Here is a 25887-nt window from a genome sequence, read left to right on the forward strand (position 1 = left end):
GGGGGTTATGAGTGGCGGTTTCAAGTTCGTGGGCTTTGGTTATGGTGGTTTTGGGTTTTATGGGTGGCGGTTTCAGGGCAAGGGTTTTGGCTATGGCTAGTTCAGGGGATGGGGGAAAGCAGAGTGGGCCGATTTTGCGGGGGCAGGGCGAACCTGGGGAGGTTTTGGGGGCTGGGGCTACGGAGATGGTGGTTTTGGGTGAGTGGCCACCGCCAGCGATTGTGGGCTGGTGGTGGCTTGGTTGGGTTTTTTTCTATTTTTTTTATTGAATTTTTCTTTATTTTTTTAATATTTTTTTTAATTTTTTGAACCAATTACAACTTGACACGTGTCAAGTGACCTAGAATAAGAGGTCATTGACTTTCGTTGACCGGTTTGGGATTGAAGAAAGAAAACGCAGGTGAAAGTTGGGATTATTACAGAATAATTGAAAGTTGGGATTATTTAAAATAAATTGGGCAAAGTTGGGATTAAAAAACAGTATTAATCCTTTTTATTTATATATATATATAGGATTGACATTTATATGTGTGGGATTAACATTAGATAGAATTGACATAAGATGAGTTTATATGTGTGTAATACGTATGGGATTGACACTAGATGGGTTTATCTAAGATTGAAAAAAAAATGTTGTATTTAAAGTGGTGATAATTTTTTATCATTAAATATGATAAAATTTGTAATGTACTCCAATACTTAATCCTTTTAATTTAGTCGAATAAATGATAAATGATGAAATTTTTAATTTTATTTTTTTATTTTTTTTATTTTTTTATTTTTATTTTTTTATTTTTTTTTGTTGTTGTGCAAGATAATAGGAAAGGATTAATTTTTAGTTCAAAAATTTTTATATTATTTTTCTATCTAAGCCAAAATTAAAATCTTATATTTATTTTTAGTTGAATGTAATTTTAATCAGATTAGTTTTTTTAATGTGTATGTTACCATAATAACTTTTCATATTTCATTATTAATTTTTATCTTGACCATTTTTTAAATTTTAATTAAACTCAATTTTTATTTTGTAAGTTTAATACTACCTCCGTTAATAGTTATCTGCAACATTTACCAAAAAAGGGTGCTAACTATTATTTGCAACAAACTTATTTCTTTCCTATTTTAGTAACATTTTTCTGTCAAAATGACCAAAATACCCTCACTTAAATGTTATTAGCACATAATACTCCACATAATTACATCTTATTATAATAGTCTGAATTAATTATCTAAATCTTCACACCTAAATAATCAGATTATCTTTCTCTCCTTCATCTTTCTCTCTCCTCCTGGATCTTTCTCTCTCCTTCTTCTCACCAACCACGCCAAACACCCAACACCATCTCCACCCTCTCCATCTCTGCAGCCCAACAACACCTCAAACCACTGCCAGCCAACACCACCTTTGGCAGTAGCCCTGCACCACCACTGCTTCCTCCAATCGCCACCAATCACACCTTCAGCCACCCAAACAGAGCACCCTTTTACACCGATTCCCCTGCCTCAAACCACCATTTCCGCCCACTAACAGCAGTCGTGCAATTCCGGCCCTGCCAATCACCAATTCGCACCATAGCAGCCCCTTAATCTCTCACCTCGCTGCTCCTCATCTTTTTCATCTCTTATCTCTCATTATCAAATTCCACACCATCCTTTAAGTGGATTCCAGATCTGGTTGTTTGTGGGTGGTTTGCGTGATTCGTGGGTGGATTTGGTGGGTTGTGGGTGGATTTATAGGTTCGTGGGGGTGGTTTGTGGGTGGGTTTGGTCGTTTGGTGGTTCGTAGGTTTGGTGGATTTCGGTGGTGAATCTGGGTTTTTAGATTCTGGGTGTGGTTTTGGTGGTTCGTAAGGGTTCAATTTGTGGGTTTCGGTGGTGGTTGTGGGTTTGTTGGTTCATGGGTTCGTGGGTTGTGGTGGTGGTTGTGGGTTTTGGTGGTGTTCGTGGGTTCTTGGGTTTTGGTGGTGTTTGTGGGTTTTGGTGGTGTTCGTGGATTTCGGTGGGGGTTTGTGGGTTTTGGTGGGGGTTCGTGGGTTTTGGTGGTGGTTGTGGGTTCTGGTTTTGGTGGTTGTGAGTTTCAGTGGTTTTGGTGGTGGTTGTGGTTGTGGTTGTGGGTTCAGGTTTTGGTGGTTGTGGTGGTGGTTGTGGGTTCATGGGTTTTGGTGGTGGTTAGTTGTAGATGTCAGTGGTTTTGGTGATTCTGGGTTTTGGGTTTGCTGGTTTTTGTTAATTGTGATTTTTTTTAGTTGGATTAATACTTAATTACATGCCCTTATATTTCAATAATCATGCTTTAAAAGTTTTTCCTAAGAGTCTGTGCTACCCCCTTTTGTTGCAAATTACTGTTTACGGAGGTAATATTTTTAATTATTTTTTTTAATAGAATAGTGAGGGGTCATCAAGATCGGCAAATTTGCCTAAGAGTCTGTGCTACCCCCTTTTGTTGCAAACTTGATTGGTCATCAAGATCGGCAAATTTGCAAGACGAATCTTCTAAATATGCACCACTATACCAACACACCCGCAATTCCACAATTTTGCAAGACAAATCTTCCAAATTTATATCCCTGGACACACGAAAAATAAGCAAAACAAACAATACTAAAAATCCCACCATAAGGGAAACAAATAAACCCTATATGGAGGGACTGACTATAATCACCATACTGTTGGTGATCTTTATTGGCTAAAAACATTAAATTGAAAAAGAATTTGGGGCTTACTGTTGATAAAGTCGATGGCAGCCCCTAAGTTTTACTATGGAGGCTAGGTTTGAAGAGAGAGAATAAAGAATTTTTTAAGGGTCTAAAATCATACGTGACACTCTAAAATCTCTGGAAAAAACCCTCTTTATATATAAACTAGTTTTGTTCCCCGTGCGGTGTCCGGGTTGTTTATCGAATTTTAAGATAAAATTTTTATCTTCATGCCAAATTTTAAAATATATCATTGATACAAAATTACTTAGGAATAGATGTGCTTTTGTGACGATTTAAATTATATAATAGACATGTAATGACTAATAATAATCTTGGTGAGAATTTTCGATTAAAAAATTATTAAAAAATTAGCAAAGTAAGCTTGAAATATTAGAAAGTTCTAAAAGTTGCCAAAAAATAAATAAAATAAAATTTGTTCTAAGCCTGTTAGGTTGATCCCAACCCGAAACTTTGGGCTCGGGTTGAACATTTCTTGACTCGTCATCTGAAGTGACTCGTGTTTCGGGGTTTTCTGATGTCCTGCGGGAGAGTTACAATTCCGAGACTGGAACCGGACGCCTGTACCTGCAAAACAACAGAGACTCCTGGTGGTGGGAGCTCCGCCTCCAACGGTCAAGTTAGTACTTGATTAAGGAGTAATTAATGCGGAAATTAAAGTGATTGGGTCTCTCTAGGTGAGAGTGTTTAATGTGAGTTTTTAGCGTAATCAGCCTGTAACTCTGTGTGTAATCAATGTGTTTTTTCTGTAATCCCCCCTTAATGAGGATTAAGGGAGGTATTTATAACCTTGGGAAACGTGCCAATCCTAGGTTTAGGTTAACCTAGGGCTGATTGGGCTTCCCTCGGAAGTTGGGCCTAGGTGGCCGGTTTCTCCATTAGGCATGGAGTATGCCACGTGTCATGACATAACAGGTCCAAGGTGGACGAATAAGCGTGTGCCACGTGGCATGCCCTGACAGTTCCATCTGGGGGACACTTGGCAGGACCTGATTGGCCCACGTGGCGCATTCCGATTGGTGGGAGTAAAATCCCCTAATCATTTGCCCCTCACAGGTGGCACGTGACTGGTCACATGTTACCTGTGACAGGTGCCGCACTGTAACAGGCGACGGCCTGCTACAGGTGTCAGTCGGCGAAAGGCCGAGAGATTTTCCCGCCCAAATTTTGAATTCTGAAAGTGACCCTTCGCCTTCTCACTTCGCCTATATAAGGGAGAGTTGTCTTGAGTCATTTTCACACTTGAGAACTTTGTGAGAGAACATTCGGACCCCTGAACTTGCTCTGACATTTTGGACCTTTTCTGCCTACCGCCTGTTCTGACAAGCCGACTGCACAGGATTTTCAGCACTTCATCAATCGTCACTCGTTCAGGTAACTGTCGGTTCTCTTACTCTTAATTTTCTTTTTATTTTTTGAAATGGCACCACGGAAGCACACGACACGACCTAAGTTAGTGATCAGCCGGTCACCGGGGACGGCTGAATCTAGGACTAGGAGTGTCGCCTGCCCTTTTCCGGACCCATCTTTGCCCTTTATACAAAGTCCGACTGTATCTGTGTCTATGCAGAGCAGGATGGCCAGAACGAAAAAGACTGCTAGGATCTCAAATTCAGACGACTCCTCCCACAGGGTGCCGATTAGTGAAACATCTGACCAGGCGCCAGATGTGGAAGTGAAACAAGGCGGCCTGAAAGCCGGCAATTCTGAGGGAGGAGTCATAGTGACCCCTTCCCATTTAACAGTTAACAATTCTGCTCCTTTTCAAAGAGAGGAGGCGGGCCCCTCCGGGAGAGGGGAGGAGTCGTCCTCTTCGGACTCGTCAGAGGACGATTCCGAGTCTAGCTCTTCTGGCCATGCTTCTTTGGACACAGAAGAGAAAAACAGCCGCCTGCAAGAGGCGAGGCTTTCTCACGCAGTTGAGAAGGGGGACAATTGGGCGGAGCCATCCGCCTCTTACCGAGAGCAAAATACCCCCTACTACTGCACGGTACCTCGGGGCCGGATCACAGTCATGCAAGAGAAAGTGGAGAGCTTTATCGCAAACCACACAATGGGCCCCGACTTTTTAGTGTTTGTGCCGGATCCAGAAGACACAGTCGTCTGGCCGGCTGGTACCAGTTATGATACACCTGCTTTGGCTACTACGAGGCGGCCATCAAGGCTGGGCTGCGCTTCCCATTACATCCGGCTGTTCAGCGGATCTTGGATGGGTATGAGTTGGGGTTATGGCAGTTAGCCCCAAACTCCTGGGTCAACGTACTCGGCTATGTGGCCGGGTGCGAACTGCACGGGGTGGAGCCGAGCTTCGAGGCTTTCGCCCATATGAACTATCTCAGCCGGACCCCTAAGGCAGGCGGTACCGGCTGGTATCAATTGACAAGCCACAGGGGCTACCTCATGACGAGAGGTAAAGCAAACAAGTGGAAGGACTGGCGGAGCACCTTCCTCATCATTGAGAGCTCAGACACTGAGCTGAACAAGCGCTTCAATAGGTGGAACAGGAATCCGCCCCTTCTTGCAGGCGGCCGTAGCATGCCGCCTGTTCCCCCCAAGGCTAAGAAAGAGATCCTTGATAAAGGACTCTTTAAAGTAGAGTCGAGGGTCGACTCTACTTCAGGGGTACGAGAGCAAGTACCCCTGCACTGCGTCCTGAGCTTCAAATGGCTCTACGACGAGTACTTTTTGGCCGCCTGTGGCCTCAGCAGTCGGTGCTCAAGAGGTAGTCGGCCTGTCGAATACTCTGTTGTTCCATACATTTCTTGTTATGACTTTTATTAACTTTGCTGTTTGTTTTTGCAGCTGACGCCATGAGCAAAATTACCGCCTCCAAGACTGCGGCGGCCATGTTGCGGGCCTCCATCATGCAACAAGCTTCAACCGACTCCCCCAAGAAGGGGGCACCCTTGGTGAGTTCCGAACCTTTCACCCTCTTTTTGGAGTTGTGTTTATGCATATACTGACTTTTTTCTTCTTTTTTAGACGGGTGCTCCAAGAGCTTCATCTTCCCAACAGCCGGACCCCAAGGCCCAGAGGACGACTGTTGCGAGCTCTCCTGGTTCTGCCAGGAAACATGTGGCGGCTGAGAAACAGCCGGCCACTTCTTCTAAAACTCCAACTGGGCCGCCTAGAAGTATGAAGTTGTCCTTGTAAATTTTAGACTTGCTCCCTTTTTTACTAGGTCTAATCCGTTTGTTTATGCTTGATGCAGCCGGCCCTCAGGAGCCTGACTTGGTAGAGGTGGCCAAGTCTATGATCAGGGTCGTTCCTCCAGCTGAAAGGGAGGCGGTCAGGGGTGTCGGCACCCTTGACCTAGACGGGATTGCAGGGGTCCTTGCTGAGGTATACTTAGCATATTTTTGAGTATTTGAATTCCAGGATGCCTGTTTTATTTTTGTTTGGAAACTGACGCCTGTTCCTTTGTACTTAGGCCCTGCTCCGAGTGAACGGCCTTCGCAAGCCGCTTGACCGGAAGAACAAAGAGGTAAAGGCTGCAAAAGCTATGGCCGCCTCTGACTGTGATAAGGCAATGTTTCAAATTGCCCAAAATGAAGTTCTGACCATTGATATTCTTTATTATCAGGCGCAGGCTACCGCCGCTGTTCGGGCTCAGTTAGAGGCGACCCAGAATAGGAATGGCGAGCTGGAGGCGACCATCACCAATCTCAAGGCCGAGCTGAAACCTCTTCGCCTAAAGATGTACTCATACGAAGCCTTGGAGAAATCCTTGGCCAACGTAAAGGAACGCCTGGTGACCCAGGAGAAGAGTCTTACTCAGGAGCTCTCGAAAAAGGCCGAGCAAGAGAAGAAAGAGCTGGTCCGGGAGATGATGGAAGACTCCGCTCAAATCCAGCGCATGACTTGGGGCCGCCTCTTCCCCAATGCCGACTTTGCCTCATGGGAAAAAACGTACCGCCAGTGTTCTGATACATATAATCAAGAGATCCTGGCGGCTGCTGAGGAAGAGGCGTTGGAGGAAGCGTTGGAGGAGGAGGAGCCGGTAGTGGCGCTTGTGCCGCTTGGGGGTAATGCATCAAAAAAGGATGCAGCTGAAGCCGAGTCCAGCAAGAAGAGTGCTGACCAGGCGGCAGCTGCTAATATTGAAGATCTGCCCCCTTCTTAAGCTTTATGTATTCTTTCCACGGCCTGCGTGCCGTTTGTTTTGTATTTACCCGGCTAGGGGGCCGGGGCTTTGAATATTTTGCCGGTCTTTAATGACCGGCTTCTTTTTACTGAACTTTTGTTTTGCTTCAAATTTGTCTAAGTATTGAATATTCTAATATCCAATTGTTCACTAGACCGACTGTTTTACATGGCCGATAGTTGCAGACAGGTACGGATTGTTAGTCACGCCGCCTATGCCCCTGGACGACTGGTTGTTTGTTTCCAGGATAGACGATCAGTCGGCCATTTATCCAATCGGTATTCGAACTATTTTAAAGACTGGATCCTTTTTAGGCAGGCGGTCCTGTCATTTGTAAATTTAACCAAGTAGGAAAGGGGTCTGACCAAGTGAACATGATTGTTACTTAGTTGCCAAGGAACTTAGCAGAGGTATCAAGCGGTGGGTACCGGTTGTTCCCCTTTATTCGCCAATGTTTGTTGTCTTTTAACTCATAAGTTGTTAACCTAGCAGGAGTAGTGGTTGAGGGCCCCTGTTTGCAAAAAAAAAAAAACAGGCGGACGACTCATACCTTTTAGGCTCCATACTAAGTTTGAGGGAGTGACTATGAGTTAACTTTGGAGTTACTCAATCGCCGTCACTCCTGCTTGAGTAGTAAAGGTACCAGGCGGAGGCCGGCTGATCCTTTTGATTCACCAATGTTTGTTGGCTATGAGGTTACCTAGTAGGAATAGGGGTTTGAGTGCCACTGTTTGCCAAAAAACAGGCGGTCTACTCAAACCTTTTAAGTTCCATACCAAGTTTGAGGGAGTGACTATGAGTTAACGTTGGTGTTACTCAGTCGGCGTCACTCTTGCTTGAGTAGTAGAGGTACCAGGCGGCGGAGGCCGGCTAGACCCCTTGATTCGCCAATGTTTGTTGGCTATTAACTCAAGAGGTACCCCCTGCATTTATCCCAAGTAATACAGGCGGTCATCTGACTCAGATGTCAACTGCTACCACTGGTTTGGTTAGTGATAGAGTTATCCTTGTCTCAAAAACGGCTACGTGGTTGCCCTTGGGGACAGTCGTATAGGTGCCATGTAATTAGTTTATAGAGCAATGTTCCACCCAAAAGGGAGCTGCTCTCTGCGACGAATTTCATCCGGAGGGATGCCGCCGGACGCCTGCTATGATGTTGGGACAGGTCGTATTAGTTTTGAAGATTGGATCAGTTGGCTTGGCGCCTGGTCTGATCATTCGGCCTGTGGCCTTGGTAAGTTCTTGGTGAACGTAGGTGCTAAGTAAAAGGAGGGTAGCCGCCTGTTAGGCACAGGGTCGGCCAGGCCCTAATCTTTTTAGCTAAGTATAAGGGGGGTGGCTGTGTGTTTGGAACCAGTCGGCCCTCTTCTATGGAGAGTAGCCGACTATATGTCCAGACGGCATGCCCATATGGTGAGAATGGAGAGTAGCCGTCTGTAAAGGTACAGACGGCATGCCCCTCTGAAGATAGAGTGAAAAACTCAATGGAGAGTAGCCGACTGTAAAAGGTACAAACGGCATGCCCCTCTGAAGGTAGAGTAAAATACTCAATGGAGAGTAGCCGACTGTAAAGGTACAGACGACATGCCCCTCTTAAGTAAGAATAAAAATTAAACATGGAGAGTAGCCGACTATTTGTTAGTAGGCGTGCCCCTCTTAGTACAAAATTGAATAGTAAGTATGCACTTTTATTAAGTAGCTCTTGACTATTTACATCATTCAAAAGAAATATTTCTTAAGATTGTCTACATTCCAAGTTCGAGGCAACGGTCGGCCGTCTGGTGTTTCCAGACGGTAGGTACCGTCCCTGACCTCTTCACAGATTCAGTAGGGTCCTTCCCAGTTGGGAGTTAGTTTACCAGACTCATTAGCCCTACCAACTGCTTCCATTTTTCTAAGTACAAAGTCCCCCACTTTGAGTGGACGCCTGTGTACTTTTTTGTTGTATGATCTAGTCATTCTCAGGCGGTAAATTTCATGGCGCAAGACAGCATTGCCCCTCCTTTCAGGAAGTGAGTCCAATGCCAGGCGCATGGCTTCCCAGTTTGCCTCTTCGTCATATAGCATTACTCGAAGAGTCAGCTCGTAGTGTTCTATTGGAAGAACGGCTTCCGCACCATAAGTTAGGAGGAATGGAGTTTCTCCAGTCGCCCCTTTTTCAGTCGTCCTAATGGCCCAGAGAACATGTGGTAGTTCATCCGCCCATAGGCCGCCTGCTCGTTCAATCTTTTTCTTGAGACCGTATGAGATGATTTTATTAAAGGCTTCTACCTGGCCGTTTGCTTGTGGACGGCCGACAGATGCAAAGTAGTGTGCAATTCCTTGGTCACCCAACCAGCTTTTGAGAACAGGCGTCTCAAATTGGGGACCATTATCAAAAACCATAGACATGGGAACCCCGAACCGAGTGATGACATTTTTCCAAATGAATGAAATTACATCCTTCGTCTTGATTCCCTTTACAGCCTCCGCCTCTACCCATTTAGTGAAGTAGTCGACGGCAACAAGTATGTACCTCCTTCCGCCTGTAGCAGGCGTATATGGACCCAGAATGTCCATGCCCCACTTAGCAAACGGTAGTGGGCTATGAATGGTAGTGAGGTCAGTAGCCGGACGGTGAATTAGTTTGCCAAACCTTTGGCACTTGTCACATTTTTTCACCATCTCCACTGCATCTGTTTCCAAAGTAGGCCAAAAGTAGCCCTGCCGCCTTGCCCTTTGAGCAAGCGTCCTACCGCCTATATGGGAAGCACAGTAACCAAAGTGAAGATCGTCTAGTATCTCTCGTCCCTTTTCTGGAGTAACACACTTTAAGAAGGGTTGAAGGTACCCATTTTTGTGAAGTTCTCCCTTTATTATTTCAAAACAGGTTGCTCGTTTTTTCAGTGCTGCCGCCTGTTGATGATCATCCGGCAGGGTACCATTTGTCAGATATGCCCTGATTGGATCCATCCAGGTTGAGCTTCTGTCTAGGATTCCAATAGGGTGTTCCTTGATGCTTCTCTTCTCCATTACTTCCCAAAAAACAGTTCGAGGAGTATCAGAGGAGGCGGATGATGCTAATTTTGACAGTGCATCCGCCTGGTTGTTTTCTGATCTCGGCACTTGGATCAGATGGAAATCCTCAAGGGAGCCGACTGCTTGTCGGACTGCCTGTAAATACTTGATCATTGCCGGATGGGTTGCTTCGTATTCGCCATTATACTGACTCACTATCAATTGTGAATCGGAACAGGCGTCTATTTTTCTTGCCCCTGCCGCCTTGCACATGCGGATCCCAGCTAGTAAAGCTTCATATTCTGCCTCATTGTTTGAAGCCTGAAAACTGAAGCGTAAAGCATACTCGTACCTGTCGCCCTCTGGCGACTGACATATGACGCCTGCTCCACAACCATTTGAAGTAGAGCTTCCGTCCACATATACCTTCCAGACTTGGTCTGGAACTTGAGAGTCAGGAGGACGAGTCATCTCAACAATAAAGTCAGCAAAGGCTTGCCCCTTCACTGCTTTTCTAGGCTCGAAAGTAACTTCGAGGCTCTGTATTTCTATGGCCCATTTGATCATTCGGCCTGACGACTCCATGATGGTCAGTGGCCGCTTGATAGGTTGGTCTGTATACACGACGACTGCATGTGCCAAAAAGTAGGGCTTCAATTTTTTAACAGCCATGAAGAGTGCAAGACCAAATTTCTCCACTAGGGGATACCTCAATTCGGCATTTTTCAGTACATGACTGACAAAGTAGACCGGGAGCTGACAGCCGTCTCTTTCAGCAAGGAGAACAGCGCTTAACGCATGATCAGAGACGGCCAGGTACATGTAGAGTACTTCTTTGGGCAAAGGGCTGACCAGCCTCGGCAAGGAATGCAAGTGAACTTTCAATTTCTGGAAGGCGGCCTCAGCATCCGGCCCCCATTCAAACCTTGCCTTTTTCTTAATTGCCTGGAAAAAGTATAAGCATTTGTCGCCTGATCGGCTTAGAAATCTTCCCAAGGCCGCCAGACAGCCTGTTAACTTCTGAACCTCTCGGATGGTACGAGGCGACTGCATGTCAATGACCGCCTGCACCTTCTCAGGGTTCGCCTCTATTCCTCTCTGATTGATAAGGAATCCGAGAAATTTCCCAGACTCAACTCCAAAGACACATTTCTTGGGATTGAGCATGACATGGTGCCGCCCGAGTGTGGCGAAAGTTTCTCGGAGGTCCGACAGATGATCTTTCTGAAGTTTAGTCTTGACAATCATATCATCAATGTATGCCTCGACGTTTCTCCCAATCTGATCAAAGAACACAGTGTTTATCATTCGCTAGAAGGTAGCCGGGGCATTCTTAAGACCAAACGGCATGACCGTGTAACAGTATAACCCCTGATCAGTGACGAAGGCCGTCTTCTCCTGATCTTTCTTCCACAAAGGAATTTGATGGAAACCAGAGTAGGCGTCCATAAAGCTCATCAAAGCATGGCCGGCTGTTGAGTCGACCAGATTATCAATTTTAGGCAGAGGATAACTGTCATTGGGGCACGCCTTGTTTAAGTCTGTGTAGTCCACACACATTCGCCAGGTGCCATTCGGCTTTTTAACAAGCACCACATTTGCAACTCAGTCTGGGAAGTAACATTGCCGAATGAACCCTGCATCAAATAATTTTTTAACTTCGGCGGCTGCCGCCTGACTTCTTTCTTCGCCATGGTTCCGCTTCTTCTGCCGTACCGGCTACTTTTTCGGATCCACGGCCAGTTTATGTACCGCCGGATCAGGACTAATGCCTGGCATTTCATGGACTTCGAATGCAAAGATGTCCTTGTATTCTTTCAATAGTCTGTGAAAGTCGTCACCAAGGTCTCTCAGAGCAGTCGTCCCAACTTTGACTGTTCGCTCAGGACGTGAGTCGTCTAAGATCAAGTCCGTATGCTCACCAGCCGGCTGAGGGCGGAATTCATCTGACCGCTCCTCTGCCAATGATTGTTATTTTCTTTCTTTTCTTGCGGTCCCTGTCTGGGATGCCTTTCTCTTCTTGCCGCCTACTTCTTGAATAGGCGCACTCTCCTTGACTTTGTCAAGGTCTATTTTCCCACCAGTCGACCCAGTGGCCATAACAGTGGGCTTGACATCCGAGAGATAGCACTCTCGGGCCATCCTCTGATCTCCCCTTAGGGAGCCGACTGTTCCGTTATCCCTCTCAAACTTGAGCAACATAAGAGATGGGATTATAACAGCCTTGGAATTATTCAGGGTTGGTCGACCCAGAATCATGTTGTAGGCCGAGAGTTCTTCTACTACCAGGAACCGGACTACCATGTGTCGTCCTTCCCCTTTGTCGCCCAGGCGAATGGGTAAATCCACTCGTCCCAGTGGATGGACGACTCCTCCTCCAAACCCTACTAAAGGGTGGGAGGCCGGATGTATGCAATCAGTCTGATATTTTAGTTTTGACAGACATTTGCTACTGATGAGATCTGAGGAGCTTCCAGTATCTGTGAGGATTCGGCCAACTCTCTGGTTGGCCACTTTACATTCAATAACGATAGGGTCGTCATGCGGCCCTCTTACCCCTCCTAGATCTTCTTCAGTGATGACAATCTCAGGAAATGAATATTTGGACGGCCGTTCTTGGTGAACGGAATTTACATCTAACCGCCTGATATTGTCTTTGTTGCCCCTAATAGTGGGGCCGCCTCCTGAGAAGCCGCCTGCAATGGTGTAGACGACTGCATCATCTGTATCGGAGCTGTCGGCCTGTTGATTCTTTTTGGCCGACTGCTTTTTTGAGGAAGTGTTCCCCGTAGATTTCTTGACATAAGTGTCAAGATCACCTTGCTCAGCCAGGCGGTCCAGATACCGCATGAGACTGATGCAGTCATTGGTGTGATGACCAACATCATCATGATAAGCACAGAATTTATCTTGGTTCCGGTTGTTTGCAGAACCCTTCATGGGGACCGGCTTCTTAATTGAGATCCGTCCCTTGATTTCTTTTAGGATAAACTGGTTATCCTTGTTAAACGCATACTTTGGGGAGTATGGTTTGAATTCTTTTTTCTTTTTCTGGGCCGGCTTTTTAGAGGAATCAGCCGCCCAGACCTCTTTTCTCTTCTCATCTTTGTTTGACGACTGTTTCTGTCGTCCTTCTCTTTTGTCGAACCTTTTCCCGTCCGACTGTTTTACCGTACAAAGATCAGTCGCCTGTATATAGGCTTCCGCTTCAATCAAGGCCTCTTGAAGAGTCGCCACCCTCTTTCGGACCAAGTCAAATTTGAAGGTCGACCCGTCCTTGAGACCTCTGAAAAAGTCAGTATAGGCTACCTCATCCGGTAACCCTTGAATCTGTATTCTCATCAGGTTAAAACGCCTGATGTAAGAACGAAGACCCTCCTTCTCGCCCTGCTGAATTGTTCCTAAATCAAGGGTCGTCTTCTTTGCAGGGATGTTCATGGCGAAGTTGGAGGTGAATAAGTAAGCAAGCGTCCTGAAGCTATTTACACAACCGGTCGGCAGGTTGCCGAACCATTGTTGTGCGATTCCTTTGAGAGTCGCTGGGAAACACTTGCACCAGGTGGGATCATCCAACCCTTGAAGGTACATCAGGTTGGTGAAGGCCATAAGATGGTCTTCTGGGTTAGTAGTGCCGTCATAGGCGCCTACTAATACATTTTTCACTTTGGCCGGCTGAGCGGCTTCAGTAATTTCCTTGGAGAAAGTCGATGGCTGTTCACCAAGTCTAAGCAACCGTAGCTGCCAGTCCATAGGTTGGACATTTTTTGCTGCATGTCCACCAAACGGAGGTGGCTGCAAAAAATACTGTTGTTGCGGCACAAACGGTAAGTTTGGTACCGCCTGGTCGCTATGAAAGTCGGACTGACGGGAGGTGCCGCCTGACTGACTCTCATGATACAACTGCGTATGCCTCATCGAGGTATTTCGCAGACTGTCTTGGAAGTTTGAAGTAGAGGCCGACTCTGACAATCGGTCACTCTTCTTCTGCTCTAGCAGTAGCCTAGCGTCTGTGAATGTTTGCTTCGACCCGTCCACCTGAATATGACGAACAAGTTTCCTATTTCCTGTAGGAAAACGGAATTTTGTGAAATCAAGGGCAGGTGGCTCCCGCTTCCTAGATTTAGGATGAGGAGTCGCCTCTCGCCCTTGAACTGGCTTCCTCTTCAGTGAAGTGGAGGGTTTCTTAGCCGACTGCTCCTTGAGTGGAGCAGGCGGCTTCTTGTTGATCAACTCTTGAATCTCTCCCTTGAAGTCCCTCATGAAGGTCATGAGTTCGTTCCTTGTGATGGGAGCAGACCCATCAGTCGGTTGTTGCCGAACAGGCGGTGCGCCTGCTGGCTCACTTCCAGTTTGAAGATGTTCCCGTTCCCTCCTTTCGGTATGACGGGTACGTCGGGCCCTTAGGGTCCCGTCTGAAGCTGTGTGAGCTTCAACTTAAAATTCATCCTCAGTATCGTGGTCCGACTAAACTTGAGGGTCGTCTAGGGGACGCCTCTCTTCAGGAGTCGGTACAGACTTGGATGCCATCTCAGAAGTACTCTCCCCACAGACGGCGCCAAATGTTTCGGGGTTTTCTGATGTCCTGCGGGAGAGTTACAATTCCGAGACTGGAACCGGACGCCTGTACCTGCAAAACAACAGAGACTCCTGGTGGTGGGAGCTCCGCCTCCAACGGTCAAGTTAGTACTTGATTAAGGAGTAATTAATGCGGAAATTAAAGTGATTGGGTCTCTCTAGGTGAGAGTGTTTAATGTGAGTTTTTAGCGTAATCAGCATGTAACTCTGTGTGTAATCAATGTGTTTTTTCTGTAATCCCCCCTTAATGAGGATTAAGGGAGGTATTTATAACCTTGGGAAACGTGCCAATCCTAGGTTTAGGTTAACCTAGGGCTGATTGGGCTTCCCTCGGAAGTTGGGCCTGGGTGGCCGGTTTCTCCATTAGGCATGGAGTATGCCACGTGTCATGACATAACAGGTCCAAGGTGGACGAATAAGCGTGTGCCACGTGGCATGCCCTGACAGTTCCATCTGGGGGACACTTGGCAGGACCTGATTGGCCCACGTGGCGCATTCCAATTGGTGGGAGCAAAATCCCCTAATCAACTCGACTCAAAATGACCCGTGACCCGACCCAATTGACGGGTCTACATACAATAATAGAATCATATTAGATTGTGAAGTATTTTATTTCAATCGATTAGAATATATTATAAATGATTGTTGTACGTTTTAAACCATTTACTTCGCTTCAAAAAAATTATGATATAAAAAATAAATTTATATCATAACTAAAGAGAGTTATAAATCTTATAGCCTAATATTTTTGTTTGAATAAAATTATAATTTAAATATTGGTATTTTATTGAAATAAAACTCTAAACTAACCATTTTATCCTAAAAATCTATCCAAATTAACTTTTTTATCCTACAAAGTCCATCTAAATCTATCCAACTTTTTTTATTCAAAAATATATTCAAATATCCTACGTGTCAAAAGAATGTTATTTGTCGCCAACGTGGCGCGACACTTGGCAAAAAGTTGAAACGTTGGCGAAAAGTTAGAACGCCAAGTGTCGTCTTGTGGCCTGGCTAAAAGTTTAGCATTATATATCAATTATATGATTAGATTTGACATTTAAGTTAAATTATAAATAAAAAGATCACTATTTAATTGATAGTTATATAGTCTTTAGAATTTTGTAGATCTTAAGACTGCAACAATAACAACTTTTAAGAACAATGGTGATAATATATATATATATATATATATATATATATATATATATTATATATATATATATATATATATATATATTTTACAAGATTAATTCATGGGAAACAATTTGAAATAACATAACATAAATATGGAGAAATCCAAGTTACTCAACTTGAGTAACATGGATTGTTACTCAAGGGCCATAAAGGTCACTTCCCCTTCAAAAGTAAGGGTAAATGAGTCAAGAGAATTGGACTGGGGTTAACTTGGGGTAAAGGGTCGTTAACCAAAGTTTTGTATTCCCGTTTTAGTACAGTTAGGGTTTGCAATTGTCTGTAGATGAATTCAATTGACGACGATTGAATTAAAAAAACTAATCCGACTGGATTCATTTTGTGAAGAATTCGAATCAGCAACATCAAATGGTTCTTCAAGCTATCGAAGTCATGTTGATGCAAGTACTCGACACTTTATACTTCATCCCAGTGATGTTTAATTGTGCCAAAATCTAGTTTCTTTACTTGTTGAAATATAATTTATGAATGTAAGGTTTTATAACTCGAGCATTTTACTTTATTAGCATGTACTTGTTGAAATACAGTGTTAGTTTCATAATGTTTTATAGTTATGCTGATGAAATTGTTCAAGAAAAATGTTGGAGTATGATTTTTGTTCTGAAGTGTTGTAGCTAAGGTTAGGGTAATTAAAATGTTTTTAAAACTTCTAGGCTGATAAGATACTGTCGCTCTAGTTTTAGAGTTGTGTAACATATTATTCAGGAACTGCATAATGAATGAAATGATTGTTGTTATAATTCTGTTGTGTTTAATCCATAGGTGATAAATGATGATCACATTTCTTTTGTCCGGTTATTAGGTGTTGATAATTCTGTGGTGAAGGGTCAAACATCAATTTATTAGGTGTTGTTACATCTGGGATGAATGATCAAGCATCAAATTTTCCTGATCTGTTTAAGGTAAGCAGTCCCTTCAAAGTCTGTATGTCAAAGTTTTGTTGGTGTTGGAGTTATTTTTAATAATAAATGAACCTATAGGATGATAATTTGAGCGCTGGAGGCGTTGTCAAGGCCAAAGGCCAAGTTCTTATGGAACTTGGTAAGTCTGAAAGGAGGGTAACTATTATGCTGTTCCTATTGTCATTTATATTACATATTATCACATTATATGCTATCTAAATAAGCATATCTCAAACTCAGGCACCCAATATGAACTGTCGTATTGAAAGTTTTGGGAGGATTTGTCAATCATTTGATGAGCAACGACAACGTTGGGTTAGGGAAATGGGGTTTGGATCTTTGTTAAATCTTGTTGACGTGCACCTACCTAGGCAGTTGGCCTATTGGTTAATGACACGCATTGATCCATTTGGTAAGGTGTTAAGGAGTCCGGATGGAAGGCTTCTTAAGCTCTTTACTAATCAAGTTCATTGGGTTTTGGGAATTCCTAATGGTGGTAAGGAAATACCAACGTGGAAAAACATTACGAAAGAAATGAAGGAAAAAGTTCAGTGGATTCAATTAAAATACAGGAAATCTTGGGAGACAAGAGTAATAAAAGTGGGTAGGGTATACACTTTAAATGGGATTCCAGTGAATTCAACTATACTAGATAGGTTAGAAGGTTCTTGGCAAGATGATGATGAGGAGGAGTTCAAGACTGTATTCCTTTTAGTTGTTTTGGAGATGGTGCTATGTCCAACGCACTCTCCTAGGCTTGCCTCTGATCTTATCCCTACATTGTCTTGTGCAATGGTCACGATGGAGTATGATGGGTGCGAACTGGTGTTGGTGAAGTTGCTGGACAGTGTGGTCTCATTTGCTCGCCGGTTTTACCGTAAAGGGTATGCTGGAGGTTGTGGCGGATGTCTAATATTCATTGTGGTAAATAATTTTGAAACTAGTTTTGTTTTTTTTATGTTGTATTCTGTGAAACTAACTGTAGTAACTCTGCTTCTGTAATAGATTTTATACTTGGACGGATTGCGTAGAGATCCCTTGAGGCGGGGCATTTTCCCGAGAGTCAAGGTGTGGGACATGAAACATATTTGGATAGCCAGCAAGGAAGATCGGTTGGAAACCGGTGGAGATTTTGGCAAACTAGGGGTTTGTACTACTATCTATTTCATATAATTATTCAACTATGTTTACTGTCCTTAACTGGTTTTCCATATCACAGTTGTTGGATGTTGCATATGGTGAGGGTCATCCGAAGGAAGCCTGAGACACTAAAGGACCTGTTTGTAGATTGCATGTAAGTCAAGCTATCCATTTGGATGTCTCTTACTAATCTTAATTGGTGGATAGTAGATGTTTATGTCCTTGGTTCCATCTTAGGATGCTGCTGATTGTTATGTGCCATACAATACCAAACGGCGGCCACGACGCGGTCCCCCCAAAAAAAGTGTGCACCAGCCAAACGTGGTGTATTACAAAACCAAAGCAAATAACAAAGCTCATGACTTAGAGGACTCCAGACCTGTGAAGAGGAAAAAGAACCAAATATTCAACCCTATCATTGTTTCTGAGTTACTGTTTGAGACCATTCAAAATGGCCCATTGTCTAGTATGGCAGGGGGAGTAAATTATGGACCTCACTGGAATGACTTTCAAAGGCAGGTGTTACATTTCAATTTCCAAACTGTACTTGACCATGTCCCATTGTTCTTGGACTTAAATTTCAAAATTTGCTAAAAATATCAAATTTTGTTATAGGTGGATCAGTGGATACCCTGCTGCGGCTTAAATCGCTTACGTCAATGGTAATATTCTACGATTGATAAAGTTCTTTTGATTGGTGTAATGAGTTGAATTACAGTACTTATAATTGTCATATGATCAGGTCTTAAGATGGACTTGATACATTTGTACATTTATCACTATTTCAAATACTTTTTTGACGCATAAACATATCCTCTCATGCAGCGAGAAGTATTGTCCTTCAGAGGTGGAGTGTAATCTTTCCCAGTTACCAAGTTGTCCATATTGGGGTTCATGGAGAATTTGACTTCCCAAGTGCTGGGTCTTGTTTCTGAGGTATGGAAAATTAATGTGTGTCTGCTTTTCACTGTGTTGTACTTACAAATGAGTTTATTGTGGTGACTAGGTTATTCCTACCTTTAAAATAATTTTGTTTCTTTTCAGTTGCACCAGGATGATGTTGTTGGATCATCTAGTGAAGTTGGTATTTCAGATACGCCTCCAGTCATGTTTCGCATATGTGTTGTAGTTAAATTTGCAATTCCTGCAGAATATCTTTTTTCTGTGGTAGATTCTTCGTCAACGACCCTAAAGCATAACTAAAAAATAGTAAGGACATTTGTACTTGTTATGATAGTGTTGCTTACATTTACCCCATTTAATTGAACGTCCATTGTTGTTATATTAATACAAGTTTTATTACCAAAATAGATGGAGGATGAAATCCACATGACGTGCATGAAAGGCTTAACACTGTGCCACTTAACAAGGAATATGCTGATTGTGAAAAATATCACCTCCTAAAAAATTTTCCCCTATTTACAAGTACTCAACTTTAAATAAGTTCATAATCCATTGTCATATTGTAGTCGGGTTACTGGTAAACTCTATATCTTTGTATCACTATTACAAGTATAGTTAGACTAGTCAAATGTTATGTATTGTACGGGTTATATATTGGATTTTATGTCGTTATATGGTTAGTTGTCTAATCCAATAGAATGTTGTACAATAAATTGCTCACAAATTACCTGTAATTTTATCAAGGGGCAAATTCATGTTTATAACAATGAAATACAACAAACGTTTTTCAAGGGGCAAGCCAGTACTTTTATCTCAAAAAGTCAGGGTAGTTGTGACTGTAACAAGGGGCAAGACGCTGTTATGGTCAAATTCATCTTACTTTCTCTCTCTTCAATTAATATTTGTCATTCGCCTTTTTAATTGTCAATAGTGTCTCTCTCCCTGTTCGAGTTCTCACCTTTTGGAGCTGGGTAATAACTACACCATTGGAGCTGGTCAATATCTACACCATTAGTGTTCGACCCTTTTGACCATGGCCTTCCCTTCTTTTTCTAGTCTTGGAGCTGGTCATTATCCTTGAACCCATCAATGATGTTGCACAGTTAGTAGACGTATTAGGTTGCGGAAGCAGTAGGAAGAATATCGGGCACTTATTTGGGGTAAGTTTCTTAAATTTAAGGATTTAGAAAATATATTGTTACTGTTTATTTGATTCTGGAAAAGGATGCTGCATATGTTAATGGGAGTTTATTATTTAGCCAATAAGTTAGGGTTTGAGTTGAATTTGATAATTGAATGAATATTGAATCTGGGGGTGAGATTAATTAGTCAATTAGTTACGGCTTTATCGGATAATTTGCCTTTGTCTGAATCTGATTAATTTTCCCCCTTGTAGTTAGGGCTTGTCGTGTTAATTGGTTTCAAATTAATTGGGTTCGAATTTTGATCAGCCAAGCTTTGTTGGGGTAATTGGTTTTCACAATAATTGTTTGCATTACTTCTTTTTTTAGGACTGAATTGGAATTTATCATGGTGGTGATATATTTATTTTTGGCCAAAGTTGCAGGTATGGTAGGTTTATGTGCATAATTGGAGCTATAGGTCACGTACAGGAAGATTGTTCTTGTGTTCATCTTGAGTTGGTAATAACTTCCTGTGTTTGTTTTTAGTTAGAGTGAATTTACTTTGATATATGGAGTGGTAATGTGTTATGAAAAATTTACACTTGCTACTATAGGAACTAGGTAGGTATACAAAAAGGAAAAGGCATAATGATGAGCAGGGTATGCTCCATACATGATTATTTAAGTTAGCTTATCGAACATAGGTAATTGCCTTTTAATAGCTAACTGTTTTATGAAAAGGGTGTGAGGATGGTGAAGCTTGGACCACTATATCTAGAGGTTTTTAAGGTATAGATGAGCTTAGCTGATAGTAATTGGTAAACTTTAATTACATTCGATTTGTTGATTATTTTTTAGGATAATTACTTGACTGTTGGTGGGGCAGTGAAAGCAAAGGGTGAAGTATTGAAACATTTTTCTAGGGGTAGCTGTAAGGTATTTGTTGAGATTTGGTAAAGTTATTGAACATACTGAAATGCCCTATAGATTTTTGATGTCACACTTTGTGCAGGCACCAAATTTGACATGCCATATAGAGTCATTTGGTAGAATTTGCCAAAAGTTTGATGTAAGACGTAAGAGATGGGTATCTGAAATGGGATTTGGGGGCCTATTGCATCTTGCTTCGTTAGGCATGCAATTGCCAAGGCAATTAGCCTACTGGTTGCTGACTCGTATTGATCCTGTTAGTAAGATTCTAATATCTCCAGATGGGGAAGAATTTAGTTTGTCTGCAAATCAAGTGTATTGGGTGCTTGGAATCCCAAATGGTGGGAAGACAGTTCCGACAAAGAAAAACATGACCCCTGAATTGAAAGACAAGGTTGAAGCATTATTAAGAAAATATTGCTAATCATGGAAAACCAGGTGCAGTAGATATGAAGATCGGGTGTACATTACTAAGGGTATATCTGTCAATTCTAGTTTGATGGAAAGAATTGAGGGTGAATGGTTAGCTGATGAGGAAGTCGAATTCAAGACTTTATTCCTCTTATTGTCTTTGTACATGGTGCTATGCCCAACATAATCCCCAAGACTGTCGGCGGATCTTGTTCCAGCGTTAACTTGTGCCCAGGAGTGCCTGGATTATGACTAGTGCGGGTTGGCTGTGGCAAAGTTGTTAGGTAGTGTATCAACATTTGCTCGGCAGTTTTATGCCAACGGTTTTGCTGGAGGATCTGGAGGGTGCTTCTTATTTTTTGTAGTAAGAGGTTTAATTGTTTGAAGCTGGTTATAACTTATACTGTTTAGTGTTCAAAATTCTTTTAATGAATATAAATTGTACATTTTATTAGGTTATGTACTTGGACCGGCTGAATAAGGTGTCGTCACGTTGGGGTGTATTTCCTAGGCTGAAGGTCTGGAATATACAAGAGATTAGTTGTGTTGCTAGGCTTGATCATCACTCTATAACTGGGGTCTTTGGCAAGCTCGGGGTAAGTATAGTGCTTTGCAATGTGGCTACTGTTTTACAATGTCATGGCATATGTATTTATGCAGGTTAATGTCATATGTAGATGATAGATGTTGCGTATAGAGAGAATTATCCTAAGGAGGCTAGAGATAGTAGTGGTCCGAGTTTGATAGGCTGTCAGGTGTGTACATTACAATAACCATGGGTTGAGTGAATATAGTTTTGTGATGTTTCAGAGAAGATTTTTTCTTTTTATTTTTGCAGGATAACGAGGAGACATATTACATAATTCAAGCCCCGAAGCTAAGGCGGATCAGAGGCGTGGGAATCCCTTGTTTTGTCAGCAATCATGTATGTGCAGAATCAGATGTCACAAGCTACGAAACTATCGCTAGCAAAACAATTTTGGTGATCTAGTCTTATATACAATCAATTTATAAATGGTGGGTAGAGAAACATTTGTCAGACTAGCATTAAGTGTAACCATTTATATGAAGCGGCTGTTGTTTAGGGTAAAAGTTACCCTGGACACGTGGACCTATGGGGATCTGACACGTGTCATCCCCCATTGCACCATGGGCATCCAACCACTGGATGCCACGTGGCATCGTACCCCCTATGGGGGAGCATACCCATCTGCTATAAATAGAGGAATCTACCTCATTTATTGATATTCAGAAAATATACACAAAAATCCCGAGCAATATTAATTGCGGAATTTCCCGGAATCCGAGAGAATCAATTTACCTTCTGCACGTAATTTCATCCGAAGTTATTCTAACTTGACCGTCGGAGGCGAAACTCCACCCAACCGGAGTTTCGTGGTTTTGCAGGTACAGAAGTCAGACGTACATTACCGGTGATGTAACTCTCCCGTAGGACACCTTAGAAACCCCCGAAACATTTGGCGTCGTCTGTGGGGAGAGTACCACTTGGATGGCATCTGAAAATGTACCAAACGCAGAGGGCAGCCGGCCCACGGCTGACCCTGAGGTCCACACTGATCATGAAAGCGGAAGTGGGGACGACTGCAATGTCGAAACCTATATGGCCCCAGACGGGTCTTTCCGCTCCAGGCGCACTCGTTCTAAAGAAAGAAGGGAACGAGGTCTAGACAAGGCTTGCCCCAACAACCCAGGCGGCAAGCATACCGGACAAACCCAGGCGGCGGAGGGGTCGGCCCCCGTCACCAGAGATGAGCTCATGAACCTCATGAGTAGCTTCAAAGGGGAAATCACCGACATCATCAAAAAGTCAGCTGGTTCCAGCAAGGGGTTGTCGGCCAAGAGGGCTTCAGTAAAGAAGCCCACCAAAGACCGGGTGCCTACTCCTCACCCAAAGCCTAGAGGGGGGGATGGGCCCCTAATTGACCTCTCAAAGATTCGTTTCCCCGAATCGGGGCAGCAAAAGGCCATCCGGCAAATACAGCCGGATGGTTCAAAAAAGACTTTCACAGATGCCCAGCTGTTTATCGAAGATAAGAGAGGTCAGAGTATGTCCCAGACGGCTTCAACGTCGACATACCCAGACAGCTTCCATAATTCTTCGATTAAGCATTCGGAAACTCACCCGAGGAGCCACACGCACGACACGTCTGTCCGTACTGCCCCTCATGTGATCCACCAGGCTCCATTTGTGACTCAGCAGCCATTTGGAGCTGGATCACCATACATGCAGCATTCTCCTTTTGGGAGAATGGCGACAAATACCGTCCAGCTCATGGACTGGCAGCTCAGGCTGCTAAACTTAGGGGAACAGCCTTCGGCTTTCTCCCGCGAAATAACCGAGGCGGCACAGCCGGCTAAGGTTAAGAATGTGTTGGTTGGTACCTACGATGGCACCACCAACCCAGAAGACCATTTGATGGCGTACACCAACCTCATGTACCTACAGGGGTTGGACGACGTCGCCTGGTGTCGATGTTTCCCGGCAACACTAAAGGGCATAGCCCAACGGTGGTTCGGCAACTTGCCGGCTGGGTGCATCAATAACTTCAAGACGCTTGCATATTTGTTCGCGTCCAACTTCTCCATGAATATCCCGGCCAAGAAAACCAGCCTCGACCTAGGGGTGATCCGGCAGGGTGACAAGGAGGGACTTCGGTCCTACGTCAGACGGTTCAATCTGATGAGAATTCAGATACAAGGACTGTCTGACGAAGTTGCGTACACAGACTTCTTCAAGGGTCTGAAGGATGGGTCGACATTCAAGTTCGACCTAGTTCGCAAGAGGATCGCTACTCTCCAGGAGGCCCTTATGGAGGCTGAAGCCTATATACAGGCGACGAAGCTCTGTGCCGTCAAGCACACGTCAGAACCCAGGCGGTCTGACGTAAAAGAGAGCCGATCCCAGCAGCCGGCCAGAAAGGAAGAAAAGAAAAGAAAAGAAGTCTGGGCAGCTGACCGCCCAGGTCAGTCGTCCCAGAAGAAGCAAAAGAAGTTGGAACCATACGTCCCCAAGTACGAGTTCAACAAGGACTGCTCCTCCATCCTCATGGAGATAAAAAACTGCTTGACTATTGAAAAGCCGGCTCCTCTAAAGAGCGCTGTCAAGAATCGGGATAAGAGCAAGTATTGCCAATTCCATGTGAACATTGGCCATGACACCAATGGCTGGTATAGCCTCAGGCGGCTATTGGACCGGTTGGCCGATGAGGGGGCTTTGAAGCCCTACATGACAAAGTCCAAGGGTAACCCTGCAAATGTTGGGCAGTCGTCCAAGAAGACGGTGGTGAGCTCTGACACAGATGAAGAACACATCTACACCATTGCAGGCGGCTTCGCTAGTGGTGGTCCCACCATTAGGGGTGCCAAGGATAACATCAGGAAGTTGTCCGCCTCAGAGGACGAAGGCAAGGTGTCGAAAGACGTCTTCCCAGAAGTCTTCATCTCTGAGAAAGACAGGGGTACGGTCAGGCGGCCCCACGATGACCCCATTGTCATCGAATGTAAAGTTGCCAATTAGCGAGTTGGCCGGATCCTAATCGATACCGGGAGCTCGTCTGACCTAATAAGCTATCGCTGCCTGGCGAAGCTGAAATACAAGCCCAGCAGTATGCACAAGGCTCCCCACCCCCTAGTCGGTTTTGGAGGTGGGGTAGTGCATCCGGTAGGTAGGATAGACTTGCCCATCCGGCTGGGAGGCAAGGGGGAAGGGCGACACATGATCGTTAAATTTTTGGTAGTCGAAGAGCTGACTGCCTACAACCTTATATTGGGACGTCCAACTCTCAATGAGTCCAAGGCGGTAATCATCCCCTCTCTTATGCTGATTAAGTTCGAGAGGGATGATGGGTCAGTAGGCGAAGCGGGAAACAAAAGGCGGCTAGAGAGTGCTATCTCTCAGACGTTAGGCCGATTGCCCATGCAGCCGGCCCCCGCGAAGGAACATACTGACCTCGAAGACAAAGAAGCTAGGCCTGTCCCTAAGGCAGGCGGTACCAAGAGAAAGGCGGACCAACTGGCCCCCGCCAAGAGAATGAAATAGCAATCACTAGCCGGGGAAAGGCCGGATGACTCCGGGCCCCTGCCGGCTGGTGAAAGCACTGATGTCGTCCTTGACGACAGCCGTCCTGATAAAACAATTAAAGTTGGGACGGTTGCTTTTGAAAAGTTGGGGGCAAACTTGCTCCAACTTCTGAAAGAGTTCAAAGACCTCTTCGCCTTTGAAGTGGAAGAGATGCCAGGCGTAAGCTCGGATCTAGCTGTCCACAAACTAGCTGTTGATCCCAAGATAAAGCCAGTTAGGCAAAAGAAGAGGGATCATGGCGAGGAAAGGTCACAGGCGGCGGCCGCCGAGGTCAAAAAGCTACTCGACGGCGGGTTCATTCGGCAATGCTACTACCCGGATTGGGTAGCTAATGTGGTACTCGTCAAAAAGTCGAACGGTACCTCGCGGATGTGTGTAGACTACACCGACCTGAACAAGGCATGTCCAAAGGATAGCTATCCGCTTCCCAAGATAGACAGTCTGGTTGACTTAACAGCCGGCCATGCCCTGATGAGTTTCATGGATGCCTTCTCAGGCTTTCATCAAATTCCCCTATGGAAGAAGGAGGAAAAGACGGCCTTCGTCATTGATCAGGGGTTGTACTGCTACACGGTGATGCCATTTGGGCTAAAGAATCCGCCTGCTACCTTCCAACGAATGATCAACACGGTCTTCACCCATCAGATCAGAAGGATAGTCAAATACAAGCTCTAGGCGGATCACCTAGCAGACCTCCGAGAAACCTTCACCACACTCAGGCGGCACA

The 25887-nt window shown here is 44.3% G+C and overlaps 1 protein-coding gene and 1 long non-coding RNA gene across 14 annotated transcripts; both read left to right on the top strand.

The window, feature by feature from the left end:
- Positions 1 to 15843: 15843 nt before the first annotated feature.
- Positions 15844 to 18204, top strand: LOC110694984. 3 transcript variants are annotated; one of them, XM_021872174.1, is made up of 7 exons: positions 15844 to 16118; positions 16451 to 16550; positions 16629 to 16706; positions 16791 to 17474; positions 17556 to 17696; positions 17770 to 17844; positions 17928 to 18204. In XM_021872174.1, the coding sequence occupies exons 2-6, from the start codon at positions 16512 to 16514 to the stop codon at positions 17812 to 17814; spliced, it is 987 nt and encodes a 328-aa protein (XP_021727866.1). In that variant the 5' UTR covers positions 15844 to 16118; positions 16451 to 16511; the 3' UTR covers positions 17815 to 17844; positions 17928 to 18204. The 3 variants fall into 3 exon arrangements, with proteins under 3 accessions (XP_021727866.1, XP_021727865.1, XP_021727867.1); XM_021872173.1 differs by having other exon boundaries at positions 15845 to 16028; XM_021872175.1 differs by lacking the exon at positions 15844 to 16118 and having other exon boundaries at positions 16499 to 16550; positions 16629 to 16689.
- Positions 18205 to 18303: 99 nt separating this feature from the next.
- LOC110694985 lies at positions 18304 to 22326 on the top strand. Of its 11 annotated transcripts, none has more exons than XR_002506014.1 (8): positions 18304 to 18352; positions 18516 to 18626; positions 18735 to 18899; positions 19525 to 19753; positions 20155 to 21429; positions 21514 to 21654; positions 21736 to 21813; positions 21897 to 22326. It is a non-coding gene; the product is annotated as an uncharacterized LOC110694985 (long non-coding RNA). The 11 variants fall into 11 exon arrangements; XR_002506012.1 differs by having other exon boundaries at positions 20155 to 21422; XR_002506013.1 differs by having other exon boundaries at positions 20155 to 20653; positions 20730 to 21654.
- Positions 22327 to 25887: the final 3561 nt, after the last annotated feature.

The sequence above is a fragment of the Chenopodium quinoa genome, unplaced genomic scaffold, assembly GCF_001683475.1.
Source record: "Chenopodium quinoa cultivar QQ74 unplaced genomic scaffold, ASM168347v1, whole genome shotgun sequence".
In the NCBI taxonomy this organism is placed as follows: domain Eukaryota; kingdom Viridiplantae; phylum Streptophyta; class Magnoliopsida; order Caryophyllales; family Amaranthaceae; genus Chenopodium; species Chenopodium quinoa.

Excerpts from the sequence above, each read along its gene's own strand:
- LOC110694984 (XM_021872174.1), top strand. The coding sequence starts at position 16,512 with ATGAATGATCAAGCATCAAATTTTCCTGATCTGTTTAAG. Across the intron at positions 16,707-16,790 it reads TTGGTAAGTCTGAAAGGAGG|GCACCCAATATGAACTGTCG; the intron begins GTAACTATTATG and ends TCTCAAACTCAG. Across the intron at positions 17,475-17,555 it reads GATGTCTAATATTCATTGTG|ATTTTATACTTGGACGGATT; the intron begins GTAAATAATTTT and ends CTTCTGTAATAG.